The 19,570-nt window shown below is 31.3% G+C and overlaps 2 protein-coding genes across 4 annotated transcripts; both read left to right on the forward strand.

Annotated features, from left to right (window-relative positions):
• The first annotated feature begins 4,791 nt into the window (after positions 1–4,791).
• LOC137806110 (protein LATERAL BRANCHING OXIDOREDUCTASE 1-like) lies at positions 4,792–8,483 on the forward strand. Its single transcript, XM_068606065.1, has 3 exons — positions 4,792–5,318; positions 7,221–7,548; positions 8,165–8,483. Exons 1-3 carry the CDS (start codon positions 4,846–4,848, stop codon positions 8,420–8,422), a joined length of 1,059 nt encoding a protein of 352 aa, XP_068462166.1. The 5' UTR covers positions 4,792–4,845; the 3' UTR covers positions 8,423–8,483.
• Positions 8,484–12,914: 4,431 nt separating this feature from the next.
• Positions 12,915–18,730, forward strand: LOC137806112 (probable N-acetyl-gamma-glutamyl-phosphate reductase, chloroplastic). 3 transcript variants are annotated; one of them, XM_068606067.1, is made up of 14 exons: positions 12,915–13,081; positions 13,691–13,872; positions 14,078–14,209; positions 14,700–14,807; positions 15,067–15,153; positions 15,264–15,314; positions 15,421–15,492; positions 15,896–16,015; positions 16,474–16,534; positions 16,645–16,725; positions 17,607–17,686; positions 17,764–17,853; positions 18,193–18,321; positions 18,439–18,730. In XM_068606067.1, exons 2-14 carry the CDS (start codon positions 13,810–13,812, stop codon positions 18,544–18,546), a joined length of 1,182 nt encoding a protein of 393 aa, XP_068462168.1. In that variant the 5' UTR covers positions 12,915–13,081; positions 13,691–13,809; the 3' UTR covers positions 18,547–18,730. The 3 variants fall into 3 exon arrangements, with proteins under 3 accessions (XP_068462168.1, XP_068462170.1, XP_068462169.1); XM_068606069.1 differs by having other exon boundaries at positions 12,935–13,081; positions 13,789–13,872; XM_068606068.1 differs by having other exon boundaries at positions 13,057–13,609.
• Positions 18,731–19,570: the final 840 nt, after the last annotated feature.

Here is a 19,570-nt window from a genome sequence, read left to right on the forward strand (position 1 = left end):
GTAATTAGAAACACTGCAGATACGTTTGCAAAAAAACATAAAAGAGTAATCTTACTCCTTGCCAAAATCTTATTGATGAGCCCTTGGAGATGTATAAAGTTCATAACTTCAAAACATAAAAACTTTAAGAGTAATTAGGGGCGGCGGAGTAATCTTACTCCTTGCCAAAATCTTATTGATGAGCCCTTGGAGATGTATAAAGTTCATAACTTCAAAACATAAAAACTTTAAGAGTAATTAGGGGCGGCGGAATCAAAATGACTTTGTTTTAAAACTGTACGTAATTAATTATTACTTACACTTTAAAGAATTTAGCTCAAACAGTTTATTAAAAAAAAAATAATTATCAAATTATACACAGTTATAAAAAAACATAAAAGAGTAATCTTACTCCTTGCCAAAATCCTATTGATGAGCCCATTGGAGATGTATGGAGTTCATAACTTCAAAACATAAAAAATTTAAGAGTAATTAGGGGCGGCGAAATCAAAATGACTTTGTTTTAAAACTATACGTAATTAATTTATTACTAACACTTTAAAGAATTTAGCTCAAACAGTTTATTAAAAAAAATAATGATTATCAAATTATACACAGTTATAAAAAAACATAAAAGAGTAATCTTACTCCTTATCATTATATAATTAGAAACACTACAACACACCATAGTTAAATGTGTAGCGGTGGGTGGACGTTTAGAGTACATTGATTGAGCCTTAAATATTTGTACAAAAACCATGAATTTGAGCAGGTCTCCATTATTTCTCCCTTCCTTTTCTGAGACTCTGAGACTGAGAGCTTCATCAGCACCTGCACATACAACATAGCCTAAATGTGTATACAATTTATGGAGTGTGAGGTACGTGGGTAGTTGGATTAATACACAAATATACAATTATTGTACGTGATACGCAATTACTATACGCAATTATTGTCTCATCGAGCGTCTCCACCCTATATGCGTACAAATAATACCGTACAATAATTGTAACTAAGAACTGCCACTATCACCATCTTGGTACAAACTAACGTTAGGGCAATGATTGTTTAATAGATTTCTGCCCAACATTGTCTCCAACCGCTCTCGGAGCCTCTACATTGTCTCATCGATCGTCTCCACCCTATATGCGTACAATAATACCGTACAATAATTGTAACTAAGAACTGCCACTACCACCATCTTGGTACAAACTAACCTTAGGGCAATGATTGTTTAATAGATTTATGCCCAACATTCCTTCCAAATAGCCTCATTTGATAGGTAGCATATGAGATTTCATCCACTGGGTGATGTGCTGCAACAAATAAAGTGTCTTGTCTCTGGTTGTTGAGTGATAAGATAACAATTTAAGAATATCAGCAATCAATGTAAATTTAGTTTTGATAAAAGAGAAATACATTACAAATCAGATTAAAAATATCATTTACGGTAAATGGCTAATACACAGAGATCATTAATACAAGATTCAGCATAAAAAAACTAGAATATTTAAACTTTGGTAAAAATAGCTATGGCACTACTACTATAGCTTCTAGATTGATCACAATTCTATAATTTTAAGTTTCACAAATGTGATTGAGTTAGGATATCTATCAGATACTGACCTCGAGTTCATTTATCCTTTCTTTGGCTAGTTCCAATTGTCTCCAATTTTACTAGTACAACCCTGACAAACACAGGTAAAAAATGGTGAACATTTGAAGTGCAAAAATGGTTAGCACAAATTCCAGTTTTGGTAAAACCTTTTAATAGATGATCATGAGATCAAGCGAGTCTATAATGGTTCTTTGGCCAAAAGATGAAATCAACAAGAATACAACAAAGGAAATATACCACCAAGACCAGGTTGGAGTATACGAGTTAATTTACTATCACGATAAGCGATCTGCTACTCCTTCCATTGGTATGTGGTGTGATTTAGGGAATTATGGGTCTTTTATTGGGCTGCAGAATACAAAATGGGCTCCAAATTGAATTAGGGGTCTTTTAGTGGACTGTTTCTTCCTGCAACTCCCTACGTTCTTATGTCACTTCCATACAAAATGTTAAAATATCTTTTTATCCCTTTTGTGTCATCTTTATAAAATAATTTTTGAATTAAGTAATTCGGACACGCATTTGAAAAAAATTCAAAAGTTAAAAAAATGTAATCCAAAAACGAATCATGCATCTGAAAAAAAGTTTTCGAATTATCTGAAAATAGATGAAATTAAGTGAATTCAAATACATTTTCTATTTTTAATAAAAATAAAAATCTCCAGGAATATAGGTCTTAAAGATTAATTTCATCATATGTTACAAATAAAGGCAGTTGGCAGAGGATTCTACAGGCTTTTCAAAAGTATAAAAAAAATTATAAAACTTTATTAAAATGAAAATGATTTTTAGGAAAAAGTTCTTTATTATGCTTTCACCATTTCTCTTCATACCTGTAATTTACAACTGAAGAGATAAAAGCATAATACTTAGAAAAGTATGACAAAGAGACGTCTTGGGGCTCTTCATCAAGGATCACAATTAATGGATCAAATTTAATCTTGCTATTGGTTTTAGAAGACATAAATATAGCTTTAACAAAAGGTTTTGTATGTAGCACCTCAAATAAAATAGAGTCAAATTGACTGGTCAATAAATTTGAGTAAGATTTATTGAATAGAGGGGAATTAATAACTGTTAGATTTGTTCTTCAAGTACTATATCACCAAATAAGTGGTTGCATTGTATAAGAAGACAATCTTGATCAATATTTTCAATAGTCACATAAGAAATGATCCACAAAGTTCTTTTATGCTTTCTGTTAAATGGTTATTCATATAGCCACACAACTTGGCAAATACTCAAAGATTTGTCAATTCCTTTGACTTCTTGCACCTCTCCGCTGTAAAATCCAAACCAAAGCAAGAGTCGTATCTAAGAAGGTCGCTTCTTCTCTCACCTCCATAGATTTTCGTATTTTCAAAAATGCCCATCTTTAATATTCTGGATTACATAATTTGGAAGTCATTTTTCAAATTTGTAATTAGCTTCCAGATTATATAATCTGAAAAGCTTTTTTCATATACATCCTTACTTTCCGGATTATATAATCCGAAAGCTAAAAAAGACTTCTAAATTATGTAATCCATAAGTCTTTTTTCAAATGCGTTTCTGGATTACATAATCCGGAAGTTACTTTATGGGGGTGACACAAAAAGGATAAAAATGTATTTTCATGTTGTGTATGGAAGTGACAGAAAAAGATATGCATGTGCATGAAGAAACCGTCATCTAAGAAACATATCAATGTATCCCTGTATTTGGATTTATCTAATGCCTGCAGAAGATGAGAATTAACACATCAAGGCACGGAAGAATTTTTATAATAAAAAGAAACATAAAATTCTCTTAAACAAACTAGTAGCATGAACATGAGTGATTGTATATGTACACATCCAAGGTCCACAAATGCAAAATTTCAAACATAGCAGTGGTTGTGCAACGGAAGCGTTATGTAATAGAAATTTCACCACAAAAATTATGGACAATGAAGACCAAGAACAAATGGAGAATTTTGAAACCCCCACCCAGTTAAACTCAATTTCTATTCTCTCTTGACAAAATTGAAAACACAACATAGTACCTTCTTTCTCTTTGTACATTATTATTGTGTTGTTATCTTCATGAATGTCAAGCAATATACCTCCGGTCAATCTTGCCAGCTCAAGAACAATCTCCTTAACCTCCTCTGCTGAAATTGTCATACCTTTGATTTAATTGAGCATTATGGTCTCTGTTAATAAATGATTTGCCTCCTCTTTTTATCCTTACACAACTTCAACTGTGCATGTAAAGGACAACATTGGTGTAATCATAAGACTTTGAAGGGATAATAGTATGTGTCTGGGTCGTTGCTGTGTTTTGTTTTGAGGATGATTCCCAAACCTGGACCACCAATCAGTGTAGTTGAAACCAAAGGACCAATCTTTGTTGGTCATGCTCACTGAAAACATTGAAGCACTCACAATAACTATTATCATCACTCCATGTGTAAACTTCAGATCCATGCTATAGCCTCACAAACACGAGTGTGTGGTGGCTAAACAAAACAAAGGAATTAATGTGGTGAATGTAAAGTATAATTTGGTTTTTGTTGTTGGGAGAATGGTTGGAGTTCAGGGAGAGAGCAGAAAGAGAAAAAAGAGTAATTCAAATATTATGTCATATGGTTGTGCAAAATGGCCAAATCAACTTCATAGTTGGTTAGTAACTTAATTGGTGTACTACACATTATTCATAATAGTTAGTTTGTTCCAAAATGTATAATAAACTTTCAGTCTCCACAATCTAGTAGGTAGTGCATATGAGAAGTGTTATATTTAAGGATGTTTTGGTAATTCTATTTGAACTCATAAGGTGATGCATATAGAAAACATAATAAAAACATGAAAAATGATTTTCTGACACCCCCATTTTTCTTTTGCTCCAAATTACACCTTTTTTAAGTGTTGGATTACTTATGTGATAGAGATATTTTTGTAAATTAATAGGCATAAGATAGATGTAATTTGGAGCATTGGATGTCAAATTATCACTACTCTAAAAACATTTATGTCTTTTCTATTATCAATTCTATAATCTCATAAAATTACAATGTTGTATTTATTTAATATTATTTATAAATTATTTAATTTTTATTTTTTAATAATATCGTATAGGATGCTGTTAATCTGATCTCATTCAATCATCAGATACCAACAAAAAGCATGTGAAATATTGATTTTTATATCTACTTATAATAACACCAACAGATATACAACTCTTCCCTACCATTCATCTTGATATTGTTAGGAGAAGAGTGAAAAGGCATGGGAGAGATAGATCCAGCTTTCATTCAAACACCAGAGAACAGGCCAAAGCTTTGTATCATTGAAGAAGAGGGAATCCCTGTGATAGACCTCTCCCCTTTATTCTGCAGCTCTTCTTCCATCACAGACCCTTCCTTTGAAGATCTTGTGAGGAAAATAGGCAGTGCATGCAGAGAGTGGGGGTTCTTCCAAGTGATCAACCATGGAGCCCCAGTTGAGAGGAGGAAGAAGATGGAAGCAGAAGCAAGGAAGTTCTTTCACCAGAGGAAGGAGCAGAAGAATGAGGTGAGAAGGGATGATGTGCATGTTATAGGGTACTTTGACTCTGAGCTTACCAGGAATGTTAGGGATTGGAAGGAGGTGTTTGATTACACTGTAGAGGAACCTACCTTGGTGCCAGCTTCACCTGATCCTCATGATCACCAAATCACTCATTGGTATAACAAGTGGCCCCAATACCCACCACACTTAAGGTATATACTTCAATCTTCCTAATCCTTTTAACAGCATAGTTTATGGCATCTGCACAAATTTTAAGGTTCAGTTCTTATCAGATTTCATGAACTTTCTTATGTGGTCAGAATTGAAAGCAAATGAAAATCATATATTCTATAATTTATCATTAGGATTATTGTACATGTATAGACTAAGTAAGCATAGATAATACCTAAAACAGAGTTTATTGATGTGTTGGTTTCGGTCTCTAAATTTTTTTCTTTAATTATTGGTGTTCGGTAGGAGTTGACCTGAAAAAGGTATTCCGACGATCAAGTAAGTATTCGGTATACGGAGTTTATATTAAAAATTGATTAAAAGTCTACCTTACACTTCTGCAGATGGTTTATTTATAGTGTTTAATCATAGGTCATAGGTTGTAGTGGACTGAATCTATCATATATCAAGACTAGCTTGATTCTAGGAAGATTTCCTAATTTCTCGTTACTCGAATTTGGTGGGATGTGTCCTGAATTCTGAGAGAGTTCTTGCAACTACCCGTTATTTATTTATCACGATTTTAAATGTATCTTTTACAGATCGATCGGTCATCGAAATTAAGTGACATAACTTGTTTGGTATTGACCCATACAATTATTATAAGAAAAACAACTTATTAAATGATGTAGAATTGTTAACATAGATTAATTTTGGTGTGATGTATAATTAGATATTATTTTGTATAAATCAAAATATAACAAAAATAGTGAGAATCGCATAAAAGTTGGATACTTAGTTTCTCAATAATATCAAACACTTACGTTTCTAAAATATAGTAAAAGTTTCTTTTAAGTGAGACATCTAAAAGAAATGGGATTAAGCTCATTTATGTCATACTCCACCTTTCGTATGGTATTACTTTTATTTCTTTTTTAACATAAAGCATGGCAGAGTAGGAAAAAATAATCTTTGCAAATCTGAATAGCAATTTGTTAAGACTCATAAACTAATGCATTATTATGTGTGTATAATTTTATATACATGAAAAAAAGTATACAATGATTAGATTTAGAGATGTCGATAAGTGTTTTTTTAATTATTTATTATGCATGTTGTTTTATTCATTAATTAATTACTGAAAGATTAAAAGATTTAAAATTCAGAGTGTAACACTCCATACTGACTTCATTATATGCATACACCACAATGCTTTTTTAGTCACAGGTAAAACTTTTAAAGAAATTAAGAATAGAGAAATTAAAAAAACAAAAGTTATTAGAAATTGTGATTGAAAAATTATTTCAGAAATTTAAAAAGAAGATAGTGAAAGAAAGAGCACAGTAGAGAGTAAGACAAAGAAAAAAAGTTAGGAGAAAAATACTGACACATGGGTTTTTGACAGAAACATGGGCAGTGGCCGATATTAATTAATTACTAAAACACGTATTTGAATTATAATTTTTTTATCAATAAAAAATTAAATAAATATGAATCACATGAGAAGTGATGTAATTCTTCTACATATACTTTTTTTCAAAGAGAGACTATACCGTGTTAACTCAAACCAATAAAGACAATTAAAGAAAAACAATACAACATCAACTTACACAAACTAATAAAAGTTCTTGATCAAGAACAAATAAGTTATCAGATGAAGATACTAATTTGAAAAAGAGAAACAAATGTAGTTGTGATCTAGGATCAAATTTTTAGTTGATTTAAAGAAAAAAATTCAGAATGATCAATCACTTCTTCTTTAAAGATGTGTTTGTTCTTATGTCTCCAAATCTCACTAATAACTGTAATCCAAATGACAAATTACGATAAATTATACTAGTCCACGTACAAATTTGAAATAAACTATTTAAATTATTTTTATATTTTGATAAGTATAGTGACATTATAAGTTGTAGGATTGTAACATTTTTGTTGTGGTGCAGAGAGACATTGAAAGAGTATAGTGAGAAGATGGAGGAGCTAGCACTGAAGTTAATGGAACTTATTGCTTTGAGCTTAGGTTTGGCACCAAAACGTTTTCATGGTTTCTTCAAAGATCAAACCAGTTGGATGAAGCTCAATTTTTATCCACCTTGCCCTTCACCTCACCTTGCTTTGGGATGTGGTCCTCACAAGGATAGTGGTGCTTTAACTGTCCTTGCTCAAGATGATGTTAGTGGCTTAGAGGTAAAGAGAAAATCTGATGGCCAATGGGTTAGGGTTAAACCACGTCCTAATGCTTATATTATCAATGTTGGAGCTGTAATCCAGGTATTATTCTTTCTACTTATTTAAACACATATTTCATCAATCATTTTTTGTTTTTTTTACTGTTAAAGGTAGTCTAAACCAAAAATTATTTTTATTTATCATCAATCGAATCAGTGTTCTAGACTCAAGATTTTATTTGATCATCAATCCAATCACCATTCACGTTTTTTATTTTTCTTATTAAGGAATAGATTGTTTTACTTGGATGGTTTAGATGTCTCGTATTTTTAAAAAGAATATTTTATTCAAGGAATTTGGTATAATACTTATGAGATCGATGAGATTCCAAGTTTTATTCTTAGAACGTATGGATTTGATCCCATGAGTGGAACCACCACCCGTAACATGTTGTCACTAAAAGCAAAACTCAATATCTCTTCTAAAAAATCTTCTAATTGTTCTAGAGCAACTAGAAAGAAATTCTTTAACCAGAAAGAATAAATTTAATAGAGCAACTAGAAAGAAATTCTTTAACAAAACAAATAAATTTAATAATGTATTAGATTGAGTTATCTAATTATCAAATAGTATGAAAATATATATTCATTTAACGCATGTATATACATTTATTTAAAAGATATAATAATTCTAATATTTTGGCATGTTGATTTTGCAGGTTTGGAGCAATGAAACTTATGAGAGTGTTGAGCACAGAGTTATGTTGAACACTGAGAAGGAAAGGATCTCATATCCGTTCTTTCTCACGCCTGCACATTACACAATGGTGGAGCCTTTGGAAGAGTTGGTAAATGACCAAAACCCTGCCAAATATAAATCCTACAATTGGGGCAAGTTCTTTGTTACAAGGAAGCGTAGTAATTTCGTCAATCTTAATGTACACAACATTCAAGTATATGATTTCAAGATTAATTAGATATTTTTCAATGATGTTGTAATCATGATATTATATCAAGGTTGTGTAAAAATTTAGTATACCAAGCTTGTGTAAAATTCTTTATAGTTTAAACAAAATTGGGTATGTGTTTCTTATAAATAATGTTACATTATAAGGACTAAAATAATATTGCCAACAAACCAACAAGAATTTAGAAATTCTTGTAAGAAATCTTTATTAGAGTGTCCTAATGGGTATTTATTTTATATAAATCAAAATTATAACAAATAGATATTTGCAAATATAACTGGACATTATAATAGAAAATATTTTGAACATAAAATTATATTTTAATTATAAATAACATATATTATTATAACTGGACATTATTATATGAGGATGAATTGTAATTCTTTCAAGGTGTTTGCAGGAGTACACAAACTCTCCAAGCTGTTCAACCAAGTTGTTGGACACCGTAGAAGATTTTCTGACACTTAAGCCAATAGTTTAGAAAAATATGTAAGTAATTGAATCAGTATGAGATTAAAAAGTCCTTCATCGAGTGTGGGATATATTCTTCACGATTTTTTCAACTCCATAAACACAACAATAAAATTGTATAGTTGAAAAAACAAATAGATTATCATAGGAAATGGTTAGAATTATGTTGAGTGAAAATTCAACTCCCAAGCACTTTCGACAATAATGTCATACCATAATTGCATACCGCAAGAAATGTTACCTCGAATTATCCCAATGACCATAATATTCCTTATCTTGATTAATACTTGATCTTTCCTGCTGAATGGATACATCAGACCTTATAGAAGATTTTATATCAAACATTATAATACACCTGGAGTATCTGAACTTTGTTTGCGCAAAATTAGAGAGCAGGTTTGTTTGCGCAAAATATAGAGTACTCCTTGCCAAAATCCTAATACGAGCCTTGGAGATGCAATAGGTCTCCATTATTTGGCCATATACATGAGAAAGGGGAATCCTAATATGAGCCTTGGAGATGCAATAGGTCTCCATTCATAGTATATAAAATGAATTTGGAGCAAATAGGAGTGTGGGTGATGGATGGTAGTAGGTGATGCATGCATTGAGTGTAATTTTTTTGTTAAAATAAGTTATAGATCAGTAAAATAAGTTATTAATTAATTTATTGATACTACCCAAGACCCTTTAACCATGTTTTAAACTGAAGCTATAGGTAGTCCAAGCTTTTCCATGCATCAACTAAGACCATAACATTTGACTTTGCCTATGTGTTTTTGGAACAACAACAAAATTTCTGTATGCAGTAACTAGTTATCATTATTTTGAATATTAAAATTTAAAAATGTATTTCTTTTATTTGTATATTCTAAATTATAGAATTTGTAAAATATTTTTAAATTTAAACTAAATTTTATAATTTAAAATATTTTATTTTTTTAAAAAGTATATTTTGAATTATAAAAATTCAGAAGATACTTTCTATCCAAAAATAGTTTTTAAATTTTATAATCTATGTCGTAATATCTTAATGGATTTTATAATTCAAAATTAATTTTATAGTTTATAATATATATATTTTTTTAAAAATCATTTTAAATTATAAATTTGATAAAAGTTTCTTTTAAATTTTGTAATTGTTTTTTTTAATTATACGTTCCAAAATAAAAAATACTAATGAAATAAAAATTATTTTTAATATTTTAAAAAATATGAAGTCACTTTTTAATACAGCTTTTTAATGTAGGACTTGCAAACCTTTTTATGTTAAATACTACTACCAGGTTTAGCGTGTAGATAATATAGGATATGGTTTTCTTAAAATCAATTTAGTAGATGCTAATTCTCCTTGTACCAAATTAATTGTGATCTGTACCCAATACTTCTACCAAATTAATTGTGATCTATACCCAATACTTCTGTACAAAAAATATCTTTTTTATCTTTAATTTTTTTACAACATAATTAAAGAAATTCTAGATATGTAAATCCGAGACATTTCTTTCAGATATGACCATTCGCATTACAGGAATGTCTTTTAAACATTAAGATCCAGAAGTTTTTTTTTTTATTCCGAATGCTAAAATCCAAAAAAGGTGAGAAAGATAATCTGAGAATTTAAAGAAATGATAGGTACAAAGTGTCTCGTGCAAAAAGAATTAGCCTTTAGTAGAGAGAGATTGCAAACCACAATATTATGATTTCATTCATTAATAGCTACAAAGACATCATGTTATAATGACATACCTTTTAAAGAAAGAAAAAATGAAAGAAAAACACTGTTATTTCATCCATGGTGTTGAAGGTAATTCCAAGAATAGAAAATCTAGCAATTTTGAGTTTTAGTTGTCCCATTTGTCAATTTTTAGCAAAAAATACATGTTGAATAACAATGAAGAACACCAACTGAATATTTCACCTGTCAAACTCCCTAACATTTCTCCTTCTAGTTCAACCAAAATGTACCAACTTGATATGTTTCCTGGATAATATGTGAAACAATTAATTGTGATCAATAAATAGTTATGCTAAAGTTTCAAGAATTTTGAGTTTCTGACATCGCGATTTTATACAAAATAAAAATAAAAATGTATATGGTGGTGGTAGGAAATAAGTGCAGGGTGATGTTCATGTTAGCGTGACCCTATGTTGCTGGTTGCAAGTTATTCTCTCCTTTTATTTCATTCATATAATTTTGGTTGTTTTTTGAGTTTTGGAGAAGTTATACGGAAAAAAAATGTGGCAACTTGCATAGTACGATGAGTTTAGGATTATTTTTTGTCATTAATATTTAGAGAAAAAAAAGACTTTGTTAGGAGAATTCTATGATATCTTTTTGAGTCCTTTTTATTTTAAGAGAACTTACTCTTATTCAACACGGAACAATTCTCTATTTCATGTTTTGTTTTATTTTTGGAAAAAAAAATATTTTTCTCGAATTTCTTGACATGTATGTGCTTGATGATTTTGAGTGTTCAAGTTTTTGATAGTTGAGTTCAATAATTAGTCTCACTGATGAGGTTTTTCCCCCTTCAAAATCCAAACTCTAAATGTTTTAGGTTTATATTATCACAATGTTTAGTTTCATTATTGCTAAAACTTGTTCTTTTTAATTAATTCTCTTAACATTCTTGGTCCTTGTTTGGACATTCTTGAAAATTGAGAAGATATATATTATTGGACAAAATCATTATTAGACTTAATTACAGGAATATAATTATTATTAATTAAGTCTATTATATTCCTGTAATTAAGTCTAATAATGATTTTGTCCAATAATAGTATAAATGAATTTTCATGGAAAAGAATTATCTAATTTCTAACAAGTTATTATAGAAATTGTGCTAACTTTTTATTTTTCAGGCTTTGTTTGATTTTGAAAACACCAAGGCTTAGAAGTGATGTGTATCGTTGGAGAGAGCAATCGCGTACCTCTTTCTTCTCACTTCACACCCGAAGCGGCTTCCTAAGTTTTACTCCACTCCCAATCCATTCTTCTCGTACTATAATAAAAAAATATGATGAAATATGCAACTTAATACCATAATAAGAAAATCTGATTCTCTTTGCTAAGATATTTAAATTTTGATGATAATATTGTGTTTGCTCTGATAAGACTATTATGCACCTTTCAACTGTTCATCCACCATTAGTCTTTGTTTAAATATTACACCATTTAGTAGAGACGATTGAAATGTGCATTGAGTGTGAAGTGAATAGGTAGGTCACTGTTGAAGGTGCAATGATTGATTAAATATCCTTATTATTATCAAAATTTAAATATTTTGACAAATATATATCATTATCAAACATATAAAAACAATAATTTTAGTTAGACAAAATTCATAATAATTTGTTTTTTAACTAAGAAGGGCCTCTACCACCATCTTGGTAGAAACTAAGATTAGGGCAATGATTGTTTAATAGATTTCTGTCCAACATTACATTCCTTCCAATAGCCTCATTTGATAGGTAGCACATGAGATTTCATCCACTGGTGATGTACTGTAACAAATAAGAAGTGTCTTGTCTCTGGTGGTTTAATGATAAGATAACAATTTAAGAATATCAGCAATCAACGTAAATTCAGTTTTGATAAAAGAGAAATACATTACAAATCAGATTAAAAATATCATTTACAGTAAATGGCTAATACACAGAGATCATTAATACAAGATTCATCAGAAAAAAACTAGAATATGAGTTAGGATATCTATCAGATACCGACCTCGAATTCATTTATCCTTTCTTTGGCTAGTTCCAATTGTCTCCAATTTCACTAGTACAACCCTGACAAACACAGGTCAAAAATGGTGAACATTTGAAGTGCAAAAATTGGTAAAACCTTTTAATACATGATCATGATCAAGCGAATCTATAATGGTTCTTTGGCCAAAATAATGAAATCAACAAGAATACAACAAAGAAAATATACCACCAAAAACAGGTTGGAGTATACGAGTTAATTTACTATCACGATAAAATACATGTAATATTAAAACATTAGAAGGAACCACACATATAATAAAATATTAGAATGCGTGCCTCGGATGCTGACATGGCAAATTTTTAAAATTAGGGTAGGTCTTAAGAAGCTTCTCATAGTGCGATTTTGGAGGGAATTTCGAATTGGGGTCAGATTTCGGTGACCTACGTCGAGTGGGATTTGCGATTTTCGGTACCATTTTTGTTGAGGTTAGTTTTGTTTTATTGCATTTGTGTTTGAATCATGGTTCTCAAACTCGCGAGTCAAGTTCACTCGTCCGAGTTCACGTTTCCATATTCGGTAGTAAACTCGATTATTCAGTCAAATCGGCAGAATCGGAGTGAACTCGCTCAAACTTGTGAGTCTGCTCCGGGTTGGCGAGTTCAACTGGATTTTTGTTTTAGCCCAAAACGGTGTCCTATGGAATGGGGAAAATTAAATGAAATAAACACTCACATTTAGAGTTTCGCGTTTCGTTTTCGTTTTGGTTTCACTTTGCGTCTTCTGTGGAGTGCGCGGAGGTTATACGTCTTCTCTGAACGTGTGCGGCGGTGGTGGCGGTTCATACGTTCGTGCGACGACTGCGGTGGTCACGGGTTTTGTGCAGAAAGTTAGAGATGGGTGGTATGGAATTAGGGTTCCATTGGTATGTGGTGTGATTTAGGGAATTATGGGTCTTTTATTGGGCTGCAGAATAAAAAATGGGCTCCAAATTGAATTAGGGATCTTTTACTGAGGTGCAGATTTTTTTTTGTTTGGAATGTTCTTTGTTTTTTTTTTAATTAGGAAAACTTGTAAATTTTATTTTATTTTGACAGAAATTGAATTTGAAACACTACACAAAAAGAAGGACAAAATTACATTCGCAGTTTCAGAAATTGTTAACACCCAATTCTTTGATTCCACACCTTCTTAGCTTCTTGGCTGGCTAGAGAAAATGAGCGCAGTCTCTTCCAGTTCCCTATGTCTTCACACTGCCCATTTTTGGAACAAACCCAAGGTACCCTTTTTGTTTTTTGTTCTGCAAAATGTTGTCTTTGTTACCGTACAATGCTTTATAGTATATTTTACCATGGGGAGCACAATTTTGTTTGATTCTGTCACTTTTTATTTTGTGGGTAAATGTGTTTGATTCTCAGAGTTTATGTTATTGGTGTTGTGGGTAAATGTTTTTAATTCTAGTTTATGTTGTTGGTGTTGTTCAGGAGTTTGGAAGGGGGAGAAAGCAGCAAGATAAGAAGGGAATTGTGAAGTGTTCCATCAAGAGTGGGAACCCATCTTCACAAAATGCGGTTCGTGTTGGTGTTCTTGGAGCTAGTGGCTACACTGGTTCTGAGGTAAGCTTTCATGACACACAGTGGTTCTAAGTTTGTTTGGTTTAGTGTGAGGAGAGGTTGGAACATGGAAAATTAATAAATAAATAAATGAAACAGTTAACAGTGATTTTCAACGGAAGTTATGGCTTAGAGTGAGATGGATTGTAATCAAGGATTTGAAAAAAAAATTATTTTTGTCACAATGTTAAGGTTTCTCGGATTACTGCAACAACAATTGTGACTACATCAGCTGCATTGTGGTGGCAATTTCCAGCAATATCAAGGATCTTGACGAAACTGTGATCACAATTTTAAACCTTAGTCATAATTAATTTTTTGTTTTTTTCTGCTTGTGCTTTTGGTATATGCAACTTAAATGTAAACTGTGAAGTGGCTTTATTTTCGAATTGTCTGCACTACCACTTCCCATGTACTCAACCAAGGAAGTTGATGTCACTGAGTTTTGATCTGGTGTTACCGTTTTGTGAGATTGTGAAGATTTTTTGGTTAGGTTTTGCGACTCTTGGCAAATCATCCACAATTTGGGATTGCACTGATGACTGCCGATAGGAAAGCTGGGCAGCCAATCTCTTCTGCATTCCCACATTTGAGCACTCGGGTATGGTTGGTTTTAGAAATGATTATGTGTTCTAAATAGATATTTTGGTTCATTATTAGTATTTTTATGGAGGGTATGGTGTGCTTTCTGTTTAGCTTCTTCTAAGTGAAATTAGCATACCTTTTCTGTGATGATCATGGAGGTTGGTGCTATTCGTAATCATCATTTTCTTGAACAATCCTCAGGGCATGATTTGAAATATGCATGTTGATGTATTGTTATGTAAATTACATGATTTGAGCTTAACACATGTTTACAGGACTTGCCAGATTTGATTGCAATAAAGGATGCAAACTTTTCTGATGTGGATGCTGTATTCTGTTGTTTGCCTCATGGGACTACTCAGGTTCTTTCTTATGTCTTTTGACATTTGTAATTTCCGTATTGGCCAAGAGAGCACTGGATAAAGTATATCAGTGTTGATAATTATTCCTTAGATTATCTTCTTGTTAACAGGAAATAATTAAAGGCCTACCAAATCACTTGAAGATTGTTGATCTTTCAGCAGTATGTTTTAAATAACTGTTCTCTCTTTTTTTTTTCTTACAAAAACAAATTATTATGAACATAACTTTGCTTCTTATCAAAATTGTAAACGAGAGGGATTTTGTAGGATTTTCGTCTAAAAGATCTTTCTGAGTATGAAGAGTGGTATGGTCAGCCACATAGAGCACCAGATTTACAGGTGGGAACTCATGTCCTCTTGGATTACAAAAGGGTCTAAATTATCTAGGTCTACCTTCTGTTTTCTAAATTGGTATAGCACATTACCAACTTCTACTATAGGCTTCTATGCAGTCTTTCATTTCATCGAACTTTGCTTAGCAAACTGTTGAATTGAACCCTTATAAGTTATAATTTGAAAATGAATATATTTTATGTAGGACAATGCCTTCACTATTTATGAATTTGACCTGTCAACATTTATTTCTTTTCAAGTGTTCATTATACATATGAGATTGAGTATCAGGTTCAAATCTCTTTCTTGTTTTATAGTTTGATTTTAATGGCAAGCTAATCTATTCAAATCTCTTTCTTGTTTTATAGTTTGATTTTAATGGCAAGCTAATCTAGTTTTCTCTATCCAGAAAGAAGCTGTATATGGATTGACAGAGGTTTCAAGGGAGGAAATAAAGAATGCACGTCTTGTTGCTAATCCTGGTTGTTATCCAACTTCTGTTCAACTACCCCTTGTCCCACTGATAAAGGTCAGGATGCTTACTTTACATTGTACAATGTACATGTTGAAAAAGTGACTTTTCCTTCAAAGAAAATACTTCCTCGTTAAAATGAAAAAGATAGTATAATTTCTTATCCTTCAACCTTTTGTACTTCTATCCTTTTCTCCGAATAAGTTTGTTCTTTTATCAATTAAAATAATGTGCATATTCTCATTTATTCAATAACATGGACTATAGACCATTAATTCTTCTTTTGGATGTCCATTTGTCATAAACTCGTTTATCAACTTTGTCTACATAGACTAGACTACTGAAGATGCCAAATCAAGAGGTGTATTCAGGGGTGGAAACATTTTAGGCTCAGCTTTATGCTTCCTATTTTAAAAACTGTTTTTGCTGTATTTATTGATTTTTATTATGCTTGAAGTGTATCCTATCCCCTTTAATTTTAAGTTTCTTCTTTCTGTGTTTTCTTTTTTTTTCAGGCTAGTCTAGTTGAGATTAAAAATATTATCATTGATGCTAAATCTGGTGTCAGTGGAGCAGGTTAGAATTTTGATGCATCTCTTCGGTATTTTATTACAATCATTCCACAAAATATTCTCAGCCGTAACTTCTCATTTCTATGTGGTTCTATTACTTGACTCTTGTTGCAGGGCGTAGTCCGAAAGAAAATTTGTTGTTCACTGAAGTAACTGAAGGTCTCAATTCTTATGGTGTTACCCGTCATCGCCATGGTAAGTTTAGTTTGCTTCTTATAATTGGATTTGTGTATTTCTAATCTTACAACTTCAGCCTAATTAATAGAAAACCGTGTGTTATCTTGTTACACTTTTGTTTGTGACAATGAAATATTGAGGGATTAGTTTATTGTAAGAGGTATGCAATAATACAATATAACCAGCAAAGGCAGAACCAATAATTCATGTTACCTATGAAGCCCAAACATGCCTCTTCAATGGCGTGTCCCCATATCCGACATGTAACTCACACCGACATGTGTACAACACATATTAGACAAGGTTAAAGTGTCAACTTCAAAAAACATTTTTTCCTCTCCAACACAACTCTAACATAGTTCCATCACAACATTAATGAGGGAAGATATGGTAATTTATTTTAGAAGTTAGAAATTTATTGTCTAAGTTTCTATCATAATTATAGAAACAAGGAACAGATCATATATAATTAGGAATATCTAGATTATATATGTAGTATTGTATAGTTCTTTGACGTTGTTGTCTTTGGATAAACCTAAATGAGAGTGTCTTTTTCAATTATGATGATCAAGGGGGTGAAATGTCTTAAATGAATTAGATCCTCTTTTCACTTTGGACTTTAGATATATGGATTAAATTTATATTTGTATTAGGCAACAATATGTTTAGATGGTTATGTTTGAATAACTTTTTTACAGATCACTTTTGAGATATGGAGATTGGGTAGTTGAGGCATTACGGGGGCTTCATAATGAAAATTAATCATAACTTGATTCTTGGCTACTACGCTCTTACCCTATTTCTGTTATATATAGCTACTTAGCTAGTAATTTTTGCAATTGGGAACAAATGACATCTGAATTTGAATATATCTAATAATCATATTTTGTTGTATGCAGTTCCTGAAATAGAACAGGGACTCGCTGATGCAGCAGGTTCAAAAGTAACCGTTAGTTTTACACCACACCTAATTCCAATGGTAAGTAGCACCTAGAGTTCTGATCTATTTTCCTGCTTTTCAAGTAAATTAACAAACGCTACTTTGCCATTTATCAGAGTCGTGGTATGCAGTCAACTATTTATGTGGAAATGGCTCCAGGAGTGAGAACTGAGGACCTGTACCAACAACTGAAGCTCTCATATGAGGTTTATCTTTTCATCTCAATGCTTGTCACCTCATCATTATACATGTCATTACCACGTTTACAAAAATGTAATGTATGAATTGCATATATGCCGACAAATACAAAGAAATGGTACTTAATGGTTATTCTTCATTGTTGTGGAAAATGTTTTCATCAACTCTCCTCAGCATAGAAGAGTCTCTTTAACTTTCAAGGCTTTATACTGCCTTTTTTGTGGGTCTGTGGAAAGTGTTATCTTGATTCATGGTTCATTGATGCCTTTTTAGTCTACTTCGGTTCAAGTTAGAATTTCTCAATTTTTCCCTTTCTGAACTTCCCTCTCTTCTTTTTGGTGATTCAGGATGAAGAATTTGTTGTGGTGTTGGAAAATGGAGCCATTCCTCGAACTCACAGTGTGAAAGGGTCTAATTACTGTTTAATCAATGTTTTTCCGGATCGAATTCCTGGAAGAGCAATAATTATATCTGTTGTATGTTATAAGCCTTTTCCCTCCTATATACACTTTAGTTATTTTAGCTAAAATTTCATGCATTTAAGAGTATTATGATATTATAGTTGCCATGACTATTTTGATGTGTTGTTGCAGATTGACAATTTAGTGAAGGGAGCTTCAGGTCAAGCTTTGCAAAATCTTAACTTGATAATGGGATTTCCAGAAAATTTGGGACTTCAATACCTGCCTCTGTTTCCTTAGAGTAGTTCTTTTGTCCAACACTGTAGTCACGGTTTCACCATTTTTCCCCTATGTGTTGCTCTGTAATGTTAAAATAAGTCATTGAATTTTGAGGTGGTTGGTTTTTCAAGCATGGATTTTTGGCCTTTTTGTAATGCCAATGTTTAAGTGGACTATGAAATCTGCTTCTCAAGTTTTTTTCTGAGACATTTGCTTTATTTTGATTCACTACCTTTTTGGCTCAAAAAATGTTTACAGAATATATGTTTTTTGTTCATTCACAAAACATTTATTATTAAACACTTCAAAAGCTTTTTTTATCATTTAAACATTTTTAAAAACTTTTTTAAGTTATCATTTTCAAATATAAATTGTCTTACCTTAATTCTTTGGAAAGTTTTTTTTCTTTAACATTAATTTTACCATATTCTAACTTTTATGAAGTAATGAAAACTATTTTGTAGTGATAAAAATGCAATTGATTTTAGTTTACTGTACAATGGGATAATCTTGGGATTAAATTCTGAAAGTAACATAATTGTACAAATACGGTTTATATAATTGAAAGACTAATAGAAAAGAGTATAAAAACTTGAGCAACAGTAACAAAGCAATTTTTAGCATTACTTAACAATAACTTATCTTTCCACCAAAATCACTTTTAACCTAAACCCTATATTTTTTGAAGTTTCCAAAATTACCCTATTCTGGATTTAAAAATTCAGAATAGTAAATATAATTCGAAACTAAAATAATACATTCTAAAAAAAAACCCAGAATATAAAATTAAAATACGTTTCAGATAAAAATTTCCAAAATTTAAACATGTGTTTTGAAAATCCAAAATATTTTTTGAAATAATTTTTATCTATATCTCTTTTTATTTAAGGTTATTTTTATTATTTTGGAGAGACTTTTTTTATCATTTTCATTAATAGTGTATTGGGTTCATTAATAGTGTATTGTGTGTATGTTAGAATTGATATGTTAGAGGTAGAATTGTCATACACATAATATATCACGAATATTGTATAGAATAAATCAG

Source organism: Phaseolus vulgaris, chromosome 3, assembly GCF_000499845.2.
Source record: "Phaseolus vulgaris cultivar G19833 chromosome 3, P. vulgaris v2.0, whole genome shotgun sequence".
NCBI lineage: Eukaryota > Viridiplantae > Streptophyta > Magnoliopsida > Fabales > Fabaceae > Phaseolus > Phaseolus vulgaris.